Below are 25,012 nucleotides of genomic sequence, written 5' to 3'. Positions count from 1 at the left end.
TTTTTTTTTGTTAAAGGTAAGTAGACTAATAAGTGATTATGGTTTATGATTCGTGATATATATACACATAAAGGAAGACAAAACATGTTATAAATGAAAGGTTAAATGTAATGAAGTTCCAACAGACCAACTCAGGTACATACATGTGATTGAAGACAACACACTGACAGAAAGCAAAGTGTTGAAGCTTCAATAGTAAATAAAGTTCTTTTCACCAAAATAGGAAAAATATCACCTGACACATATAAAGCCATGTGTTGATGAAGTGTCCACTTTTAGTTGCTTTGAATAATGTTTGTTGATGCAGTTACAAAAGTGACTCTAAAACAATAAAGCGCGCGACTCTATTTAAAAATGTTCTAGCATAATAGAGGAAGACAACATGTGTTCTAAATGAAGGTTTAAAATGAAATGAAGTTCCAACCGTCTAACTCATGTACGTACACAGATTGAAGAAGACAACACACTGACACAAAACAAAGCATTGAAACTTGAATATTAGATAGAGTTTGTTTTCACCAAAATAGGATACCTATCACCTGACAAGTACAAAGTCATTGCCCACATAAAGGAAGACAAACATGTTATAAATGAAAGGTTAAAATGAAATGAAGTTCCAACAGACCAACTCGGGTACGTACATGTGATTGAAGACAACACACTGACAGAAAGCAAAGTGTTTAAGCTTGAATAGTAAATAAAGTTCTTTTCACCAAAATAGGAGAAATATCACCTGACACATATAAAGCCATGTGTTGATGAAGTGTCCACTTTTAGTTGCTTTGAATAATGTTTGTTGATGCAGTTACAAAAGTGACTCTAAAACAATAAAGCGCGCGACTCTATTTAAAAATGTTCTAGCATAATAATATGACTCATATTAATTCATAAGGCACATGCTCTATGAACCTCTCTTTGATACATTAATATTTCTTTCAAGTACAATGGTAGTTCTTTTCAAACAAAAACGTGATTGTAGTCCTTTTTTAGTATAATAAGGGATAGTGCTCGCGCAATGTTGAAGATTAGCTGATTATTCATAATGTTGAAGATTAGCTGATTAGACTAAGGGGTCTTTCTTCTTTTCTTTTTTTTTGTTAAAGGTAAGTAGACTAATGAGTGATTATGGTTTATGATTCGTGATATATATACACATAAAGGAAGACAAAACATGTTATAAATGAAAGGTTAAAATGAAATGAAGTTCCAACAGACCAACTCAGGTACGTACATGTGATTGAAGACAACACACTGACAGAAAGCAAAGTGTTTAAGCTTGAATAGTAAATAAAGTTCTTTTCACCAAAATAGGAGAAATATCACCTGACACATATAAAGCCATGTGTTGATGAAGTGTCCACTTTTAGTTGCTTTGAATAATGTTTGTTGATGCAGTTACAAAAGTGACTCTAAAACAATAAAGCGCGCGACTCTATTTAAAAATGTGCTAGCATAATAATATGACTCATATTAATTCATAAGGCACATGCTCTATGAACCCCTCTTTGATACATTAATATTTCTTTCAAGTACAATGGTAGTTCTTTTCAAACAAAAACGTGATTGTAGTCCTTTTTTAGTATAATAAGGGATAGTGGCCGCGCAATGTTGAAGATTAGCTGATTATTCATAATGTTGAAGATTAGCTGATTGGACTAAGGGGTCTTTCTTCTTTTCTTTTTTTTGTTAAAGGTAAGTAGACTAATGAGTGATTATGGTTTATGATTTGTGATATATATACACATAAAGGAAGACAAAACATGTTATAAATGAAAGGTTAAATGTAATGAAGTTCCAACAGACCAACTCAGGTACGTACATGTGATTGAAGACAACACACTGACAGAAAGCAAAGTGTTGAAGCTTCAATAGTAAATAAAGTTCTTTTCACCAAAATAGGAAAAATATCACCTGACACATATAAAGCCATGTGTTGATGAAGTGTCCACTTTTAGTTGCTTTGAATAATGTTTGTTGATGCAGTTACAAAAGTGACTCTAAAACAATAAAGCGCGCGACTCTATTTAAAAATGTTCTAGCATAATAGAGGAAGACAACATGTGTTCTAAATGAAGGTTTAAAATGAAATGAAGTTCCAACTGTCTAACTCATGTACGTACACAGATTGAAGAAGACAACACACTGACACAAAACAAAGCATTGAAACTTGAATATTAGATAGAGTTTGTTTTCACCAAAATAGGATACCTATCACCTGACAAGTATAAAGCCATTGCCCACATAAAGGAAGACAAACATGTTATAAATGAAAGGTTAAAATGAAATGAAGTTCCAACAGACCAACTCGGGTACGTACATGTGATTGAAGACAACACACTGACAGAAAGCAAAGTGTTTAAGCTTGAATAGTAAATAAAGTTATTTTCACCAAAATAGGAGAAATATCACCTGACACATATAAAGCCATGTGTTGATGAAGTGTCCACTTTTAGTTGCTTTGAATAATGTTTGTTGATGCAGTTACAAAAGTGACTCTAAAACAATAAAGCGCGCGACTCTATTTAAAAATGTTCTAGCATAATAATATGACTCATATTAATTCATAAGGCACATGCTCTATGAACCCCTCTTTGATACATTAATATTACTTTCAAGTACAATGGTAGTTCTTTTCAAACAAAAACGTGATTGTAGTCCTTTTTTAGTATAATAAGGGATAGTGGCCGCGCAATGTTGAAGATTAGCTGATTATTCATAATGTTGAAGATTAGCTGATTGGACTAAGGGGTCTTTCTTCTTTTCTTTTTTTTGTTAAAGGTAAGTAGACTAATGAGTGATTATGGTTTATGATTCGTGATATAGATACACATAAAGGAAGACAAAACATGTTATAAATGAAAGGTTAAAATGAAATGAAGTTCCAACAGACCAACTCAGGTACGTACATGTAATTGAAGATAACACACTGACAGAAAGCAAAGTGTTGAAGCTTGAATAGTAAATAAAGTTTTTTTCACCAAAATAGGAGAAATATCACCTGACACATATAAAGCCATGTGTTGATGAAGTGTCCACTTTTAGTTGCTTTGAATAATGTTTGTTGATGCAGTTACAAAAGTGACTCTAAAACAATAAAGCGCGCGACTCTATTTAAAAATGTTCTAGCATAATAATATGACTCATATTAATTCATAAGGCACATGCTTTATGAACCCCTCTTTGATACATTAATATTACTTTCAAGTACAATGGTAGTTCTTTTCAAACAAAAACGTGATTGTAGTCCTTTTTTAGTATAATAAGGGATAGTGCCCGCGCAATTTTGAAGATTAGCTGATTATTCATAATGTTGAAGATTAGCTGATTGGACTAAGGGGTCTTTCTTCTTTTCTTTTTTTTTTGTTAAAGGTAAGTAGACTAATGAGTGATTATGGTTTATGATTCGTGATATATATACACATAGAGGAAGACAACATGTGTTCTAAATGAAGGTTTAAAATGAAATGAAGTTCCAACTGTCTAACTCATGTACGTACACAGATTGAAGAAGATAACACACTGACAGAAAACAAAGCATTGAAACTTGAATATTAGATAGAGTTTGTTTTCACCAAAATAGGATACCTATCACTTTTAGTTGCTTTCAATAATGTTTGTTGATGTAGTTACAGCAAATCGAAAGTGTTCTATTTAGGTGAGACAAGTGGCTTTAAAAACCTCTTCTTTCGTGTAACTTTTCTTTTATCTTAATATTATTAAAACTTGTTGATCAAAAACTAAAAAATATATGACATTCAAGTTCGTTGGAATTTACTATAATCTAGTGAATTCATCGTGTTGAAGATTAACTTATCGACTAACCGTCTTTTCTTCTCTTTTTTGTTTTCTTATATTGAGGTAACTAGAGTAATGAGTGATCATGGTTTATGTAGGGGAGGTCTAGAGGTTGTGCAAACCCGATTCTCGGACGGGGCATAAATTTTGAGAGGGCATAAATTTTTGAAGTTTTATATATATATATATATATATATATATTATATATAAAATGTATAAGATGTTAAAAGAGTGTAAAGATTATTATTTATAAAGTAACTACTATGGTATGTAATTCTAAAATTATGATCTTATTATGCATATATAATTTTTTGTTATAATGCTAGTTATCGTTTATAAAAAAAATTTATTTATATATTTGGATTTGGTTAAAGTTAGAGGCATAATTTTCTTTACTCGGCAGGGGTGTTAAAATTTTTAAGGCCGCCACTGGGTTTATGAGTTATGATATATACACATACAGGAAGACAACACATGTTCTAAATAAAATTAATTAAAATAAAATGAAGTTCCAACTGACCAACTTAGGTACGTATACATGATTGAAGACAACACATTAAAAGAAAACAAAGCATTGAAGCTTAATATTAAATAGAGTTTTTTCACCAAAATAGGATACCTATCACCTTACACATGTAAAGCAATGTTTTGATGAAATGCCCATTTTTAATTGCTTGCAATAATGTTTGTTGATGTAGTTACAAAAGTGACTCTAAAACAATAAAGAGTACGACTCTATTTAAATGTTCTAGAATAATAATATGTTCTAGAATAATAATATGAATCCTATTAATAAATACACACCCTAGCAACATAATCCATACTAGCCGATTTGAAACCTGAAAGAATATTTCAAAACAAAGTATGGTAAGCTAAAACCACTATTATAACATGATATGGTAGGTGAAAGCTTTAAATTTATTCGATCGGTGATGTTAAACCCGGGGATGCATAACACCGGCTGAAATGATATATTGTATTTTGTTCTTTTTGTGTAGCATAGAGTTGGGAAATAACTATATGTATATTAAAACACCAACCCGTCTGGAAAGTTAAGAGTCGGCAAAGACTTAGCTGTCGAGGAATGAAAAAAGTCGCTTTCTAGATCCATATTAAACTCATATATGTGGTTGTAGTTCATAATTAAAAAAAAAAAGACATAAGATGTAAACGGGTTGTGTGTTTGACACTTTGACCAAGTATTAACTTCATAGAAAAAATAAAAGAAGATAGAGATATAGATAAAAATAATTTTTAGAAAAATGCAAGAAAAGAGCACACTAAAATAAAATTAAAAAAACAATAAAAAAGGAACAACTTAAATGTTGTTATTACTTCAAACATGTTTTGTAAGGTGTCGACAAAGGGTGTGATGTGTTTTTTAGTCGTATAGTCGTGCGTTGAAAGAAAAAAACATGACATTCAACACAATATTAATCCGACGAGGAAGAAAGATATGTTTATATTCAATTAAATAATGTGCTTATAACTTTCAATATCAGAAGTCTTCTATTCGGCGAGACTAGTGGCTTTATAAACCCACAATCCATCTACACCTTATTTCTTTGAATAGAGTTGTGCGCTTTATTGTTTTAGAGTCACTTTTGTAACCAAATCAACGAACATTATTGCAAGCAACTAAAATGGGCATTTCATCAATACATGACTTTAAATGTGTCAGGTTATAGGTATCATATTTTGGTAAAATAACTCTATTTAATATTCAAGCTTCAATGTTTTGCTTTATGTCAGTGTGTTGTCTTCCATCACGTATACGTACCTGAGTTGGTCATTTGGAACTTCATTTCATTTCAACTAATTTCATTTAGAACATGTGTTGTCTTCATCTATGTGTATATATATCACGAATCATAAACCATAATCACTCATTGCTTTACTTACCTCAAACAAAAAAAAAAAAGACGAAAAACCCATTAGTCGATCAGCTAATCTTCAACACACACGATGAATAGATTTTTTGAATGGAACAAGAAAGCTGATGCACAAAGCCATACCACCAGCCATTCTGCCGGCGCCTCATCCTCCTCTGGACCTTCTGTATGTGCATACATATACATTTTATAAATACATATTCATACTAGTCTTCATACTCATGCATGGTTTTTTTTTTTTACTATTTATTATAACTAAAGTCGTTTACTCAAATTTATAATTATTGATCTTAGAATAATTATCTATTTGGGACATTCACACATTAACTTGGTAATCGAATCTCTATTATTTGAATATGAATATAAGAAATAAAAAACGACTGATCTTTGTAAAGATCTAATAAAATCCTTGTAAAATCATTAAAACATAACATGTGAATTTAAAAAAACTTTTACTTAATTTTATCGTTTAGTTTTATTATATGATACGATCTAAGCTTGTACGTACTTAGAAGGATACATATCATTTTGCTCGTGTTTATAAATATATTTACCCCTCTGAAACTAGGTTTGATTGTTTGAGATATTTAAGAACCTCTTGTTGTTCCAGTTCATAAGCAACTTTATTACCAGGAGTACATATATATTGAAAGTCCTTTTAGTTTCAACAATTTTTGACTCTTAGCTAGTAGTAAGATGATTTTATTAGTGGAACCATTTTGTGTTTTTGAGATTTCATTCAGATACTAATAAATTCAAATCCCAATAATTTATTTTGAGATGTTTAATTTAATAGCTCTTCATCTTTTTGTATCGTGGTATTTTAATTTAATAGTGTCTTTTTTTTTTTTTTATCTTTTCTATGGTGGTATTTTATTATTTCTAGACTAGATAGGAAATCAAACGATAAAAGAAAGAAGATAGAAATTCTTTTTACAAGTTAGAGCTTTTACTATAAAAAAATTCGAATGTTTCAAGTATTCTCAAAAGTATGTTTTAATTATGTAGAGTAACATGTATATATGATTATGTCCAAAACAATCAAGATATATATAATAAACAAATATATAATTTGATATGAATATCAATTAAAAAAAAAAGGCCATTATCTTACTGGATCATCCAAAGAGTAACCACTCTAACAACCCCAAATACTCTGCTGTTCAAAGAAAACACACAAATATTTCTAACTGTAATATTAGCAAATATAATATCGAAAAAACATCACCACCATCATCGGCGCCGGCGACAACGACCGGTGCCCCACGTACTATCAAATTCGATCTTCTTCATCATCGCTCTTAATTTCATTCTTTCTATTAGAGCTATGGGTGTTGTTCGTTATGATCATAGTATATGATGATATTTTTTATTTTTGACTTTTGAATCATAATAATAAACTCCAGTTCTTGTTATTGGAAAGAAAGGAGAAGTCAAAGCGAAGTTTCATTACTATTATCATTATCATTATTATTGTTATTTATTATTTTTTTGTAACTTATAATTAATATTATTATGAATAGATGCTGATGATGATTTAATTTGGAACGAAGTGAGAATAGGTGGTGATAGCTAGTCGGTGGTTGATTCTGGTTTTTGTTAGTATTGTTGGTGTTGTTAGGATATGATCTTATTTACATGATAAAACTCTCAAAATGTGAGCTATATATAAATATTTGTATCAATTGTAAAGAAAGGTAAAAAAAAAAATGAATCATCTTCCCTAAAATGGTACTTTTGTTTTTTAATAGGCTGATAATCTGCAAACGATGATCGATCAACAAGAGCAGCTGGTTTATGATATGTTTACATCGGCTGATCATCTCCCCCAATCAGTTTGGAGCTTTGCTATGTGTTTAGTTGTTTCCCAGCACCTCAATACCCAAGTAATGGATTTGGAAGCGAACAATCCATTAAAGCAGATTGCATGCCTGCTTTCTGAGGTAATTTTTTTTTTCGGTTAATTTCTATATATGAGTTTAATAAGACTCTAAATAATAATTTGACTTAAAATTTATACTCAAAAACCTTTTATTATATCAATATAGATATGCTTCTACGGTATATTTAGTTTTAATGATAATAAAATAATTGAATGCTTAGATTTTTTTGAATAAGATAATTTCCAATTATATGGGATATATAGGCCATGACAACAATGGGAAATGAGTTTCCACGTGAGGTGGAAAAAAGAGCGCGGGAGAGGGAGCTGGAAAGAGCACCGGAGGCGGTGGCTAGAAAACAGGAGATGTTAACCATAGTTGGTGCTCTAGATGAACTTAAAAAGATTGTTGCAGATGTTAATGAGTTGGGTAATAAGATTGAAGAGGCTAAGGCTCGATCTGAGGGGGCATCAAGGGATGAAGTCAAACAGATTACTGGATTTGTTAATTATATGTCCAGCAAATTCACACTAGCTAGTGTTGGGCTTAGAACACGTGTTACGAATCCAATCTACAGGGCATGTGTCAACCTCATGAGGCTTGACAATATTTAATCCAGTGGTAATTAATGGCGCGTATTAATATAATAATTGGTGGACATGTGGCTTTAATGCGTTAAATGAACGGATTCTTAGTGTAAAATCTTTATGGTTATCTATGATGTTGTTGATACTTTGTGTGGATTTCTAATATTCAGTCGCTTTCCTAATCATTTTATATACATGTATCTCAATTAAACTAAACTATTATCAAGTTATACTATGATAGGTATTTGTCACATCCAACTTTTAAGAATAGTTATACGAAAGATAATACATACGAACGACATTACTACACGCTACTTTATATGGCTCCGTTAAAAAGTTAATGGATTTCTAATATTTGAGTTGATAATAGATACCGCTTCAATAGCTGAATCCTTTTAAACAACAACCGGTTCCTTTTTGATAATAATAGAACATGTTATTCCCAATTAAATCCCACTTTTTCCCTTGCACCACGTTTATAATAGAACCCACCTCTTCTAATAGAACCCACTTTTATCACAAGTCACAACAGGGTTCTATTTTAGTTTAATATATATCTTTCTTCATCCATCAATTCTAGGTTACATATAACACACTTTCATTAACCACCCCAAATTTCAAAATTGAAAGCAGCAATCCATTCCAAGTTAAAACCAAAGCTTCACTTAAATGTATAATAAATAAAGCCACCCGAAACAAAACAGTGAAATATTCTAAATTATCATATGAAATACATGAATAATAAACGAAAATTTTTTTGAAACAGTAATTTGGGGAAGGTGTTTTGTCAAACAAGTTTTCGAAAAAAAAAAAGTTATGAAACTAGGTAAACCGGCTTTTGAAAAGCCGGGTTCAAAAAAGTAGCCTCGAAACCGGCTTTTGAAAAGCCGGGTTCGAAAAAGTACACCCGAAACCGTCTTTAAAACATTGTCAGGTGAACAGTACAAAACGATGACGAGCTACAGTGGTCGAAGGCTCAAACTTCGAAACCGGCTTTTCAAAAACCGGTTTTGAAACTAGTATATATATATCATTCGGCTTATGCTTCTTCGTAAAACTATATATAATATAACTTACTTATAAAAGTATATCAGTATAAGTTATTTTTTAAAGGGAAATTTATGACTTCTTCTTCATCATCTGACCCATCATCACCTCCTACAGTAATATTTCATGCATTGAAAGCGAAATGTAAAGAGGATATAGACAACGGGTATGAACTTTACTACAAAATTAATGATTGTAAGCTTGTTTTGGAGCAAAGAAAGGTCAAAGATAAGAAGAAAATCGAAGAAATATCAATTAAAAATATCAATTAAAAAACATTAAAAAAAATAGATACTTATCAATAAAAACAAATAAAAATTACAGATATTTATTTATTAATAGAAACATAAAAAATACATAATACAATCTATGTGAATCATGTATGTGTATATATAATACTATAGTAGCTCGATGGGTCAAAAATGCATGCATCTTTTTTTGTCTTTATTCGAACCCGGCTTTTGAAAAGCCTTGTTCGAAGTCTAGTCACATCGCTTGGTCACATCACGTCAGCCCCTTTTCAGCTTTAGTTTGTTGTGTCCTATTCACCTCACAATATTCTGAACCCGGCTTTTGAAAAGCCGGTTTTGGGTGTACTTTTTCGAACCCGGCTTTTCAAAAGCCGGTTTACCTTGTTTCATAATTTATTTTTTTTCGAAAACTTGTTTGACAAAACACCCTCCCCAAATCACTGTTTAAAAAAAATTTCAATAATAAACAAGTCATTAGCTAAGCATAAAGATCCTTCCAAGGACTGATCGTCTACTGGTTTCGTACTTCAACGTTTCACTTTCATTCAATCCACGTAGTACTGTATAAGACAAAACGGAAGCAATACCAAGTTTATCAAAGCACAGTTACACCCTTAAGCAAATCAACTTTCCTCACCTGTTTATAGATGGGTAAAAATATATACCATCAGTGTTATGTAATATAATGTAACAACTGCCTATACATGAACTAAAAACAAAAACACCATGATAAGAATTAACCAAAACTAAATCACTGAAAGACCAACAAAAATTCAAAAGTCTAAGCTTCGAAAACCTTACCATTGCAATTAAAAAGAGAGAATTATCAGTGTCGTGGCTATCCTTCAAGTCTTGTACACATAAAGAAGATGTAAGAGAAGAGTGAAGAATGAAATAACCATGTATTTTTGGACATCAAGCTACTTTAAAGAACAAAATCATCCCAAATAAAAACAAACCTTTAGATGGAAAGCCATTTTTAGTACACCTGCCAAGGTTTTCACCGGAAGTGTCTCTAGTAACTGCAAACGGCCAGCCAACTTGTCTTATACCTATCATAAATTTATGATATTTGACAATCAAGAATGGTGTACAACTTGTAAGTTGTGCAAAAATATGCTACCTACTACAAAAACGGCAAGCATACCAAGAGCCATACAACAAACAGTAGCTAAATATATGCTCGAAGCTCACAAAAAAAAAAACTAACACAGCTGAAAAATCAGATTGGGCAATCAGACATGTGATCCAAAAAGAATGTATACCTCAACCCAATGAAAAAAACATCCTAAAGTGGTTGCACATCAATCTGAGCTCCAAAGACCTTATGATCACCATGTTTTCCATGTCATCTCCAACTACAACAGAAAAAATGATATAGTTTGACTCGACCACAAACCCTTCAAGGTCAGAAGATTAAATTAGTTGCTAAAAATTTGTTAATGCATCATAAATAAAGAACAGTCCAAACTAAAGAAATTTGCCTAGATAGAGAACTTTTTTTAAATTCACGGAACCATTTTCCTACGATTGCAATAGAAGAGCGTGAACAATGTACAACTGAGTATAATATACCAAATGCTGTAAAAGTATAAAAAAATCACCTTTGAAAACACATGTTTCATGATGAAGTCCATTGGCTATACACGAAAGCATTATTTGATCCGTGTTTTCCTTTTGACCGAGCTTACGATCTCCCTTCTCCATGGAAGATTTCAGTTTTCATCCATCTTTGTATCACATTGCCAATTCATGGATATGCAGTTTAGTTACAAATAGACTATAGACTATATATACCTTATGCAGTTCATTTAGGAAACTATTGCATTGCATTCAGGAAATTATTGCACAATAAAAGATTATGTATAACTACTGTAAAATGTCACATGAAATTTCCATTTTGTGGAATAATGCATAAACATGTTAGAAAAGATAATGTTTTAATGGTCATTCGAGATAAGAACTTACAAGTTGGAAGCAAGATGGTCACCTCGAGGGCTATCAATCCAGATGATGACCGTCTTGTACCTTTTCATCTCAAAGAAAATTCCGCGCTTAAATCCTGCATGAATTGTAATCAAAGTCATGATAGGAGATAGAGTTACAAGACATTTTTGAAAGTGCTGATATGCTGTTCCAATTGAATTTTTGCATTTTTGAGTAAAGTGAATAAATTATAAGGAAACAACGCAGTGTCGAAATTGAGCAATTAATATGTCGCTATAATCAGTTTTTGATGTGACGAATAAACAAATTCTGCTTAAGTCATCTTATTAGCTAGGATCAAATAATCAGCTTTAGATAATCATTTTATACCTGCTGTAACAGAACAAAAAATCTAAGGGTAAAGTGAAAAGTCTTATATTCGATCCATGAACAATCTCTATCCTTTTCAGATTATTAGTATTATATACATGAAGTATGCACGTATTGATGTGACAAAATCAAGATAATCAAAGATTAGCTTTTTTGACCTTCCGGTCATATAGAACACTGATAAAGCGTAAGCTTACACAAATCAAGTAATCGTAATAATGCTTTATATATAGAGAAAGTATAAAGAAAAGGAAGTATCATTTACACCCATTATCTCAAGTTTTGGATCGAACGAATCCATTGACACAAATAGTTCATGGGAGAAAATTGAGTTATTTGGGCCCGGGGGAGCGAAAGTCACATATTTTTTTTGATTTATCTTACTTGTCACAAAAATATGTATTTTTTAAATCTCGGCTTGAGCCAATCAACATCACAGAGATGTGACTATCAGCACCTCTGTTATCAAGTAGATCGATGGTCTTGAGCCAGCCAACATCAACATGCGAATGAGGGCCTAAATGAACATTGATCTTGTCGGCATGGATCTTATCATACACCAAATACTTGAATTCCACCTCCAAAAAACCGAGCAACATAAAGCATATGGCAAAAACTTCATGTTGGGTTCCTCCAATTTGGGCTAATGTGGATCTGTTCACTCTTGTGATTAGTCACATATGAAGTCTAAAAACACGACTTAAAACATTCAAACAAATTTGTTTTCTATATAGGAGCTTATACAACTCATAGAAAAACATCTTAGATAAAAATCTATATCTCTTATTACAATTACTAACAACGCCATTGCCACCCACTAAAAAATGGGAGAAGATCCCCTCAAGTTACCCCAACATGACTAGTCATGTTAGGGTAATCTTGACCCATGATACAAAAAAATTAAGGGCCAAAATTCAAAATTCATTTTTGAATCTTGACCCTTGATTTTCATTCAAGGGTCAAAATTTCCCAACTTGAGTCAAGTTGAGAAAATAACTTGAGGGAATCCTCTCCCGAAAAAATGCATACTCTCAAACGATATACCATATATTCAATCAGATTATAAATATTCAAACAAATATGAGAATACGCTGAACAATCATATAATAATTCACAAACATAAATGAATATGACTACATGAGAAGCTGTTAGTAGTAATATCTAAATAAAGCAATATTAGTCATAGGGGGTGTTTTGTAAAATACTTTGAGTTCAGGGGGTGAATTTGTGTAGCTTAAACTCTGTAACCGTTTCTGTTAGTTAAGTATCGTTAGTGGTGTGTAACGGCTATATATATATGCCGATTATATTGTGAATAAAGCAGTTAGTTTTGTTGGTGATTTTATCATCCCTTCTCTCTGAAAATTCTCTCTAACATTTGGTATGAGAGCCACCGATCTCCGGCAAGCTCTTGATTACCGATCATCTCTTCCGGCTAGTTGTCCGATCAATCCTAATGTATACATAATCCATGACCTCTACTCGTTCTCAAGAAATGGAGAAGTTGCAGAAGGATTACGCGGCTCAACAGAAGGAAATTCAGCTTCAAAATCAAACAATTATTTCGTTGAAGACGGCGATGGAGGCGTTGACTAGAGATATTGAAAAATTGCAGAAACGACCGGCGGCGCGTGAAGATCACGACTCTTCTAATAACTGCAGATTAACAAAATTAGAGTTTCCGAAGTTTAACGGCGATGAAGGGGAGGCCTGGACTTACAAGTGTGAACACTATTTTGATATAGATGAAACTCCAGAAGAATCTAAGGTCAGGTATGCAGCGTTGCACATGGAATCACGAGCTCTGCAATGGCATTGAGCTTATATGACTTCTAGTGGGAAAACTATGGAGGAAATAACTTGGACAGAGTATAAACGTTCTGCTATGGCTCGATTTGGTACTGCTATGATTGAAGATGCCATGGGAGAGCTTAAAGCCCTAATTCAGTCTGGTGAGCTTGACGATTACTGTGATCAATTTGATTTACTCCTCAATAAGGTTAGTATTCCAGAAGAATATGCTATCAGTCTATTTTTAGAAGGATTAAAGCCTGAATTGAAATGTAAGTTCAGAATGTTTAGGCCTAAACTGCTCAGTGATACTTATTCTTTGGCTAAGATACAAAATCAAGCTAATAAGGCTCTAATTAGGTCTGTTGGGGGATTTAATGGCAGTGGATTTAGGCAGAATAGTAATAAACCAAACACATTCAATTCAGCATCTAAACTTCCATTATTACCTACACCTAATGCTAACACTGCTATAGTTCCTAAGAAAGTGAGTAACAAATTTTCGGAAGATAAAAGAGCCAAGGGAGAGTGCTTTTATTGTGATGAAAAGTTTGTAGCAGGCCATAGTAAGGTGTGTAAGGGCAGAAAACAGTTGTTTTTGGTGGAGGTAGAAGAAAATTTGGAAGAAGAGGAGATGTGTATTGTGACTACTGATTCTGAGCAAATGGCCATAGCTATGGTGCAAGGTGAACCTGAGATATCTCTGAATGCATTGATGGGAATACCTTCTTATTCCACAATGCAGATCATAGGCAGGATAGGTACAAGGTGTTTGCATATATTGATTGATAGTGGATCTACTCATAATTTTTTGAGTGAGGTTGTAGCTAATAAACTGAGGTGTTTGGTACATATTATTCCAAGAGTAAAAGTGGTTGTGGCAAATGGAAATAATATGGCATGTGTGAGTTTGTGTCAAGGGTTTGGATGGATGATGCAAGGAAGTGAGTTTTCAGCTGATATGCTAGTTATTGATCTCCTCAATTATGACATAGTGTTAGGGGTTCAATGGTTGGCTACACTCAATGATATTGTTTGGAATTTCCAGCAATTAACTATGAAATTCACTCTTGGTGGTCAAAACTTTGAACTAAAGGGAAATAAACAGAATACGATTGCTTCTTGTTCAATGGAAAAGGTTACTAAGGACCTACAGATTGGGGGGAGTATTGTTCAGGCTCAACTTTTCACAATTCAGGAAGTGGACAGTTCCAAACAGATGTATCAGCCATTGATTGGGGGGTGGTAGTGAGTTGGGAGAATTAGAAGTATTATTGCAAAGCTATAATGATATATTTGCAGCACCACAGGGACTGCCTCCTTCTAGGTCTATAGATCACAAGATTATATTAAAAGATGAGAAGGTCAACCTCAATCTGAAACCATATAGGTATCCAAGAGCTCAAAAAGATGTGATTGAACAGATGACACAAGAATTGCTGGATACAGGGGTCATTAGGCATAGCACTAGTGCTTTTGCTGCTCCTGTGGTATTAGTTAAGAAAAAAGATGGTACATGAAGAATGTGTATGGACTACAGGAGGCTGAATGAGGCCACAGTGAAGGATGTATTCCCAATTCCTTTGATAGATGAGCTGTTAGATGAATTAAAGAGTGTTGAAGTGTTTTCTAAGTTGGATTTGAGGTCAGGTTATCATCAAGTGAGGATGTATGAGCCAGATATCCATAAAACTGCCTTCAAAACACATCAAGGACACTATGAGTTTTTGGTCCTTCCATTTGGCTTGACCAATGCCCCAGCTACCTTCCAATCCTTGATGAACAACACTTTCAAGGATTTATTGAGGAAATGTGCTTTGGTTTTTTTTGATGATATTTTGGTCTATAGCTCCACAAAAGATCAGCATTTACTAGAATTGGAGAAGGTGCTGCAATTAATGAGAGAAAATTGTTTGAAGGCCAAGAAGTCCAAATGTACTTTTGCAGGAAATAAGGTTGAATACTTGGGTCACATTATCACAAAAGAGGGGGTGTCAACAGATCCATCTAAAATAAAAGCCATTCAGGATTGGCCAGTCCCTGCTACTGTTAAGCAGTTAAGAGGTTTCCTGGGATTGACAGGATATTACAGGAGATTTATCAAGAGTTTTGGCATCTTGGCAAAGCCACTCACTGATTTGCTAAAGAAGGATGCTTTCATATGGTCTGCAGAATCCCAAAATGCTTTTGAAAAACTTAAATTGGCATTAAGTACTCATCCTGTCCTCAGTTTACCAGATTTCTGTAAAGATTTCACCATTGAGACAGATGTTTCCTCAAAGGGTATGGGGGCAGTTCTTATGCAAGAAGGACACCCTTTAGCATTCATTAGCAAGGCTTTTTCTAGCAGGCAACATGGGTTATCAGTTTATGAGAAAGAATTAATGGCTATTTTGATGGTTGTCAAACACTGGCATCATTATCTGGTTTGTGGTCACTTCATAATCAAAACAGATCATCAAAGTTTGAAGTATTTGATGGAACAGCCATTAGCACTCCAATACAACATAAGTGGTTAACTAAATTGATGGGCTATGATTATGAGATTCAGTATAAGAAGGGGTAGGAAAATACTGCAGCAGATGCTCTGAGTAGAATGGAGGGCATGGCAATTTTTGAAATGGGAGTTAGTTCTCTAGATAGCCAATTATGGGAAAGAATTAAAGCAGCTTGGCAGAGTGATAAGGAAACAAGTGACATGATTGCTAAACTAGCAAAAGGTGATGTTCTACCTAACAGATCTTGGAATGGCCAGGTATTGAGAAGGAAGAATAAGGTGTGCATAGCTAAGGATCAAGGTTTAAGGAATGATATTATTAATCTTTTCCATTCTTCATCCATTGGTGGACACTCTGGTATTATTCCCACCCTGCACAAGATACAGGAAATGTTTTACTGGGAAAAAATGGCCAAAGATGTGCATAAAATTGTGAAGGAATGTGCAGTATGTCAGCAATCCAAATATGAGAGAGTTGCCACACCTGGATTGCTACAACCATTACCCATTCCACAATCCGTCTTTACAGATATTTCAATGGATTTTATTTCAGGATTACCTAAGGTCAACGGCAAGGATACAATATTGGTGGTGGTGGACAGGTTAACAAAATATGGCCATTTCTTGATCCTCAGTCATCCATACACAGCTGCTGATGTAGCCAAGGTGTTTATGAGTGAAATATTCAAATTACATGGTAATCCAGCAACAATTGTGTCTGACAGAGACCCCATTTTTATGAGTGGCTTCTGGAAAGAGTTTATGAAATTGCAAGGAGTGCAATTAGCTTATTCTTCTGCTTATCACCCTCAGAGTGATGGCCAGACTGAGGTTCTCAATAGGTTCCTGGAATCTTATCTCAGAAGCATGTGCATGGATACCCTTCTATCATGGGTCAAATGGATTCCTCTTGCACAGTGGTGGTACAATTCTACTTGGCATTCCAGCATCCAAATGTCTCCTTATGAAGCTTTATATGGAGTAAAACCTCATATTCATTTGCCATTTATTCCAAATGACTGTGCAATTGCTGCTGTAGAAGATATACACAGGGATAGGGAAGTGATGATTCAGAAATTGAAAACTAATTTGGAGGTGGCACAAAATTGGATGAAACAGTTTGCTGATGCAAAAAGGAGTGAGAGGCAATTTCAAGAAGGAGAATGGGTTTATGTGAAGCTTCACCCCTTTGCTCAACAGTCAATGAAGAAACATTTCAATAGGAAGCTTTCACCAAAAATTTTTGGCCCATTTCAAGTGATTAAAAAGATTGGAAGTGTAGCCTATCAATTGGCTCTTCCTGCAGAGGCTCAAATACACCACACTTTCCATGTGTCATTGTTAAAAAAGGCAGAAGGACCCATTGAACAAGTCATTCCTATTCCTTCAGTTCCCAAACATACTTTGCAACCAAGAGCCACTATTGACAGGAAAATGGTTAAGAAGGGTTATGTTGCTGGAGTCAAATTACTAATTCACTGGGAAGGACTTCCAATTTCTGAAGCTACTTGGGAGGATATGCAGGAAATTCAACAGAGGTTCCTAAATTTCAAGTTGTTGTGATTCTGGGAAGAGCTTACTTGTCAGGATTTTTTTTTGGGGCAAAAAATCTTAAGGGGGAGGTATTGTTAGTAGTAATATCTAAATAAAGCAATATTAGTCATAGGGGGTGTTTTGTAAAATACTTTGAGTTCAGGGGGTGAATTTGTGTAGCTCAAACTCTGTAACCGTTTCTGTTAGTTGGTAAGTATCGTTAGTGGTGTGTACGGCTATATATATATGCCGATTATATTGTGAATAAAGCAGTTAGTTTTGTTGGTGATTTTATCATCCCTTCTCTCTGAAAATTCTATCTAACAGAAGCACTGGAATGATACTTTTCTACACTATATATCTTAATAAATTTGATTAAAAAAATAATAAGAAAAGTTCATGAATGGTAAACCCTAATATAATTCAAAACTACAAAACTACATAAAGAGAAAAAACCCAGATGTAAGAGATATAAAAACTTACCCGGCTGAGTAACGACAAGTATTTCTTTTGAAAGACCACCTCAATATTAACGAAAGAGGAAATGGTGAATAATAAGACCATGTAGGTTACTTAAAATTGAAATACAAATATGGCCAAAAGGCGGGGCTTAAGATGAGTTAGTCCGGGTCCTATTTGGGTATCTATTTAGTAAACTGGGTTCTAAGGAGTAAGGGTGTAGTCGGCAAAAAACTATCGGCAAGACCATCGGCAACAATCTGCAGTTTGGCAACACTATAGCACTTGTGTCGGCAATCATCGGCAAGGTCAATCGGCCACATTTGGCCGATGCAAGTGAACGTTGGGTGTACGTGCATCGAGGTAAACAACCTTAAAAAAACAAAAAACATATATATATATATACACACACATACCGTAAAGGGATCAAGAGCGAACTCCAACACCCGAGTGAATAGTGAGAACCTGTATTTTTTTCCCCTCCTCATCGCTCTTGCTTTTCTTCACCTCTCCCTCGCATTGTCTACCGTTAAATCCATCTACCCCTCTCCGTTAACTCCAAAAACTACTATAAATATGGATTATTCTTCCTTTAAATCATTTTCCCCCAATTTCAAACCCTGAATCTCTCGTTCTCATGGCGATTATTCTAAACTCAAATTCTATTCAAGAAAATTCAGAAATTAATCATCAAAATAATGCCTTCACCTCTACTGATATCTCAATTTTCGATTCATATCCAGATCATTCAGAATTAACGATTTCTGATGGAGAAAGTAAGTCTCTTTTTTATTTTATTTTTTCTAATTTCTATTGATTTTATTACATGTTTATTTAATTGCATATAAATGTACTTTTTTTCATATCAAGTATAAATTATTTTTCTTATTTCATTAATTTTTTTTGTAAATTCATATTAAATTTTGAATATTGAATTTTTTTTGTTTTTTTTTTGTAGCTGTTGAGTATATTCCAAGGAATTATACTGTTGGGAAGGAGATTAAGACTGAATTTGGTTCAAGATGGATTCCAGAGTGTGCTGATGAGATTAAACCTTCATTAGGCATGGAATTTGGTTCAATTGATGAAGCATTCAACTTCTATAGTCAATATGCATAATCAGGTGGTTTTGACCCAAGGAGGTTTTCACATAGGACTGCTAAAGATGATTTTGGTGTAGAATTTGTAAAGTATAAGTAGATTGTTTGTAGTAGGAAGGTTCCAAACGTAACGGAAGAAGTGATTCTAAGCAAAGTAGAAATAGACCAACTCAAAGGACTAGTTGTGAAGGTTCCAAACGTAACGGAAGAAGTGATTCTAAGCAGAGTAGAAATAGACCAACTCAAAGGACTAGTTGTGAAGCTTGTATTCGTATAGTTTTTAATGCTGAAGGTAGATATTCCATTTATCATTTTGAGGAGATGCATAATCACTTTCTTGTGCATCCAGATTTTCGTAAGCATCTTAAGTCTTGTAGAAGTTTGGATTATTCAAAACAAGTCTTGTTGCATCATTTGATAGATGAGGCTAGTATAGGACCTAGTGTTGGGTATAGAATACTAACTAAGATTCATGGTGGACATGAAGCAGTAGGTGCTTCAAAGACTGACGCTTCAAAGACTGACTGTAAGAATTGGAAAAGGAAGTACAATTCGTATATTAGTGAAGCAGATTCTCAAATGATGGTTAACATGTTGAAGCAAAAAAAAGAATTTTTAGAAGATTTTAGCTTTGAATATTTCACTGTGAATGATGGGGAGTTGGCAGGTCTCTTTTGGGCAGATGAAGTTTCTAAGTTGAATTACTATGCATTTGGGGATGTTGTATCTTTCGATGCAACTTACCGTACTAACAAGTAAGCAACTCCATTATACATTTTGAAATATTACTAATTTTACTCAACTTAGTTTGGATATTTAGTTTGAAGGGTTTTGCTTTTGATTGTTTTCAGTTTGAATATTCACTTTGAAATGTTTTGATTGAATTTTTTACATAGAATTTTCAGTTTGAATAATCAACTTGAATGTTATGGTTGAAAATTTATTTAGAATTTTCAGTTCGAATAATCAGTTTATTTTGAATACTTCTTTTATTTATTTTAGCATACTTTTGTTTTGTAGGTACGATATGGTATTCATTCCATTCACAGAAATTGATAATCACAAAAAGTGTGTTACATTTGGAGCTGGAATGCTTGCTAAAGAGGATATTTCTTCCTATAAATGGCTCTTGAATGAATTCAAGAATGCATTTCCTCGTGAACCCAAAGTTGTATTGACAGATCAAGATCCACCCATTAAAGTGGTTGTTTCTGATGTGTTTAAAACGGCTAGACATAGATTATGCATGTGGCATATCATGGAGAAGGTGTCTGTAAAGGTAAAAAAAAAACTAAATTTGTTTTTTTCTTCCCATTATAAAATTCATATATATTTATTTTTAACTGTTATAATTAATTATTTGATAGCTATTTTTCAGTCTGTTATTGTATGTTATTTGCTCTATAGTACATTAACAATTGGATATTCATTTTGAATATTTGTTATTGCATAGGTTTCTCACAGTATTCTTAAGTCTGGATTAAGAGAATGGCTTCATGTTCTTAAAAAGTATGATGCTAATGAAATTAAGTGGTTGAATGACATGTATAAGCTTAGGTATAATTGGATTCCAGCATATTTTCAAGACTGGGAAATGTCAGGACTTATGAGGACATCATCTAGGTCTGTAAGTGAAAATCACATGTTTCAGCAACTGATGAAGTCGTCTTCCACTTTGATTGAGTTTTATACTCATTTTGATACCGCTATGCAAAGTCAAAGATGGGTTCAATATGAAAATGATCAAAAATCGATGTATACCACCCTTGATCTGGTATGCAAGAAATGTGTGAGGCCTTCAAACATTGCCTTTGTTTCAATGTTTCTGATTCGGCTGATGGTTTGAAGACTTTTTCCATAACTGATACAAGTGTCAAATCATGTGATATTGATGACTCTATTGACAGAGATGCAAATCCTAACTATTTTGATGAACTTGTTCAGCGTCATAGCCAGGCATGTTATATCTTCATTGTATATAAGTTACTATGCTTTAGAAATAAATAATTGTATTTATAATTTTTTGTCCATCGTCAGGTTACTTCCAATTCTGAAGATAAAGTAGTAACGTGTTCGTGCAAAAAGTTTGAACGATGTGGGCTTTTTTGCAAACATATTTACTATGTTTTGAGATTATGTGGAGTGGAAGAAATACCAAATGAGTATATAACAAAGAGATGGACGAAGTGTGTTGTACCTCGACGAAGAATTAGCAAATTGAATTTGTTGCCAAATCAAAAGAATGAATTGAAGCCTATTTTACTTGATATTTTCAGGAATGTAGATGCTTGTGTAAATAGGTATTTGGCTGACCCAGCAAAACTTGCTCAATTTAGAGACACTTTGGAAGAGTTGAAAAAGAAAGCTGATGTTGATATGGGCTCTAAGCCTCCAATGGGTTCAAAAGAATTTATGGCTGCAATGACTGGACTGCCTCAACCTTCTTCAAATGAAGTAACTAATCCACGAAATATACGAAATAAAGGTTGTGGAACAAAAAGAAGGCTCAAGAGTGACCGAGAAGAGGCTATATTGAAAGAAAATAATTGGAGAAATTGTGCATACCGCAAATCTCTACAGCAACATGATATTCAAACTTGTCCGATCAGAATTGAGGCTGAGAAGTTAGAAAAGGAGAAACTAGAAAAAAAATGAAATGTTTCATTTTAGAACTGCATATAGATACTTTGATTCCTATTGGTTTGTTTCAATTTTAAATGTCCCCAAATAAACTCATTTCATTTTTCTGTAATCATTTAGATTTAAATTTTAAATAAACTTGTTTTAGTTTCTGTAATCATTTAGTTTTTCTCTGTGTTCAGTATTTACTCAATTATCAGGTGGCAACATGGACAATTTGTGCAGGTTGGGTAATGTATGATTTCTGCAAAGTCAATAATATGAATACACTTTTTGAATATTGAACATTTTTAAATAGTGAACATACTCTTTATTGAGCTGTACAAACAAGATTAACATCAGATTAAGAATCTGTACAGACACAACTCAATAATATGAATACACTATTTGAATATTGAACATTTTTTAATATTGAACATTTTTTAATACTGAACATACTCAATAATATGAATACACTATTTGAATATTAAACAATTTGAAACAATAATCTGGACAGATACTAAGATATATTGTCATTCAAACTCATAAAAGTCAAGAACATAAAGTACAAAAAAAATTGTAACATTTATTTCATTCAAGCACGTCCTTCCTTTCTTCAATCCTTTTCTCGATATCTTTTAAAGCTTCCGCTTTCCAAATTTTCTTAGTCTTCTCGGGGAATTCTTGATAATCTTCAATTTCTTTACAAACCTTGCATCTTAATGTGTTAAAATCGGATAACAGAAATGTGTTGAGATATGTTATCCTCAAACAGTTTAACTGTTTTTGTTGAACTTCTCCTTCTTTCTTAAATCCACACTTCAGACCTGATAGTCCGTTACCCATAAAACATTCCATATGTCTCATTAGGAAAATTCCACAATCAATTCCATTATTGGATGTTTGCCATATCATTCTTAACCTTTCTACTTTAGAAAATGCATCATTTTTCAGGTGAGGATGTTTCTTGTACTCAAGATAGTCAACCAACAATTCTCCCTGAAATGTAAAGTAATTGATAATAATTACTTCGTATGTTTTTGTAACATAAATGACTAAATATATTATTTAATTTATCTAATAATCTTACCAACAAAAAAATAGTTTCCTGGTATCTGTCAATCGAATCGTCTTCTGCTTCAATATTATCAATGACATAACCTTTGTTTGTTTTGAGATTGAAACAAAGAAGATAATATTGTCTACCCTCACAAATACGAGAGAACAACTGAAAAATTGAAAATTTAAAACACAATTAGTTTTAGTAATCTATGAATATTAAAACCTGACTTATAGTTTTAAGTAACTAAGTGAAATGACCTGACTTAAGACAATGACTCCACTACTTAGACTACAATGACAAACCTGAACCATCCATCTTTTTCTCTATCAAGACCATAAATAATGTAAAACTAGAGAGCATAAAGCAGAGTTATAGATGCACAAAGCTCATTATAAACTGAATTGTCATACACATATACATTCATCCATATATAAAAAAAACATCCTAAAACACGAAGCTTTCTACATATAACTGTATAGTAGTAGCGCGAACACAGGGCAAAATAATTATTTGGAACCAGAGAGGCAAAGACTACAAGGGGTGCTTCATTTTAACATACTACAATATCGGATAATATTTCATGAGACTGTATGAATGTTATGTACTATCAAAAACAGTTAACAAAAGGTCACTAGAGTGATTGCACGGGGCAACTTGCCTAAAAGAAAGTTCAATTGTGTAATTCAGGTAGAAAGTTCAAACCGGGTCAATTCGAAGATCCAAGCACCCAAAAGGAAAATAGTTAACACCATTCAAAAAATGGTCATTGGCGGTCTACAGCTCAAAGGCCTATTGCTATGGCTACATGCACTACTTTGACTGCAATGACTATGACTTGTCAAGAGTTGGAAAACTGTCTATGAGACAGTGACTCCATCACTTTGACTACAATCAAGCACTCTACTAACACCACACCATGATGCAAATCTTTAGCGTCATTTGCCGGTGTATTTCATTTGTTCGGAGTCAATAATGAAATAACTTACAATTATTGATATATATATATATATATATATATATAAGATTAAATATATTCATCTAGCATATTCAAAAAAATTTATGTTATAAAAACTTACCAGACAAGGATCTCTGAACTTTTGCTTCATCGTTGATATATGTAAATCCATGTTTTCCTTGAATCTTTCAAAAGCTATCTTATATTTATCCTGGGTGTCCATGTTTGTCTTCCCCTGCAAAATTAAAGATTACAACCAAGATTTTATTATGATAAACTTTAAATTCAATAATTTTGAAGTTTTTCTTGAATTACCATAATAGTGGTAGGTAGGAATATCCTAATGATTGATTCTGAGCTTTTAAACTCTTCCATATAATTCAAATAGCATGCCCATGTGTCAATCACTCCATAATGGACCATTGCTCCCGGAATCAAACTTTCGAAAACAAATCTATCAGCATTAAAATCGTTCCTCAAAAAAATAATATCACTCCAATGAAAAAACAAAAATCAATTAGTAACCATAGTAAATATATATTAAATTTAAATATCACTCAATATTCAAATCATAAAATACCTATATTCAAATAACAAACCTCACAAATACCTATATACAAATACATATATTCAAATCTCAGAGATACCAATATTCAAATTCCACAAGCAACAGTCTTCAAATAACAGAGATACCAATATTCAAATTCAACAAATACTACCAATATTCATATACCAAAACCTATATTCAAAACCCTTAAATACCTATATTCAAATCTAATAGATACCAATATTCAAATCCCTAAATAACCTATATTCAAATACCTATATTCAAATCTTGAAGATAATAATATTCAAATATGAAAACACATATTTAAATTTAACAGAAGAAATATGTAAATCACAAGCTAGATATTAAAATACTTACTACTTTGGTGTACATGCATTAAAATATGCATATGAAAGCCTAAGTTCTTCTTTTGTTGACTTTGTTTTGATATCAACAACTCTTTTGTTCCACGGTGATTTCTTTGCAAAAGATGGCTTTTTCTCCCGTTTACCTTTTCCAACATCATCTTTATTGAAATCTGAATCTCGTGGAAGTTGCAATTTCTTCAAAACTTTTCTTCCGGTTGATGAAATCTTTGGAGTTTCAACTTCTTTTACCAATTCAGGAATTCTAGTTTCCATTTTTGTCGATTCAGGCTCTTCATTGGCATCTTCCAT

The 25,012-nt window shown here is 33.0% G+C and overlaps 3 protein-coding genes across 3 annotated transcripts; 2 read left to right on the top strand and 1 right to left on the bottom strand.

The window, feature by feature from the left end:
* Positions 1-5,702: 5,702 nt before the first annotated feature.
* LOC122580591 lies at positions 5,703-8,272 on the top strand. The gene is made up of 3 exons (XM_043752858.1): positions 5,703-5,853; positions 7,439-7,630; positions 7,834-8,272. The coding sequence occupies exons 1-3, from the start codon at positions 5,761-5,763 to the stop codon at positions 8,182-8,184; spliced, it is 636 nt and encodes a 211-aa protein (XP_043608793.1). The 5' UTR covers positions 5,703-5,760; the 3' UTR covers positions 8,185-8,272.
* A 10,416-nt stretch (positions 8,273-18,688) lies between these two features.
* LOC122610470 (protein FAR1-RELATED SEQUENCE 5-like) lies at positions 18,689-21,806 on the top strand. The gene is made up of 7 exons (XM_043783457.1): positions 18,689-18,827; positions 19,010-19,164; positions 19,266-19,906; positions 20,172-20,430; positions 20,605-20,925; positions 21,000-21,107; positions 21,189-21,806. Exons 1-7 carry the CDS (start codon positions 18,689-18,691, stop codon positions 21,804-21,806), a joined length of 2,241 nt encoding a protein of 746 aa, XP_043639392.1.
* Positions 21,807-22,361: 555 nt separating this feature from the next.
* On the bottom strand, positions 22,362-25,012 carry LOC122610469. Its single transcript, XM_043783456.1, has 5 exons — positions 24,727-25,012; positions 24,388-24,398; positions 23,910-24,023; positions 22,861-22,998; positions 22,362-22,769 (listed from the first exon to the last, which is right to left on the bottom strand). The coding sequence occupies exons 1-5, from the start codon at positions 25,010-25,012 to the stop codon at positions 22,362-22,364; spliced, it is 957 nt and encodes a 318-aa protein (XP_043639391.1).

The sequence above is a fragment of the Erigeron canadensis genome, chromosome 8 (genome assembly GCF_010389155.1).
Source record: "Erigeron canadensis isolate Cc75 chromosome 8, C_canadensis_v1, whole genome shotgun sequence".
Classification (NCBI taxonomy): domain Eukaryota; kingdom Viridiplantae; phylum Streptophyta; class Magnoliopsida; order Asterales; family Asteraceae; genus Erigeron; species Erigeron canadensis.
Note: the sequence above shows the minus strand (reverse complement) of the source record. Positions and strands in the feature narration are given on the sequence as shown.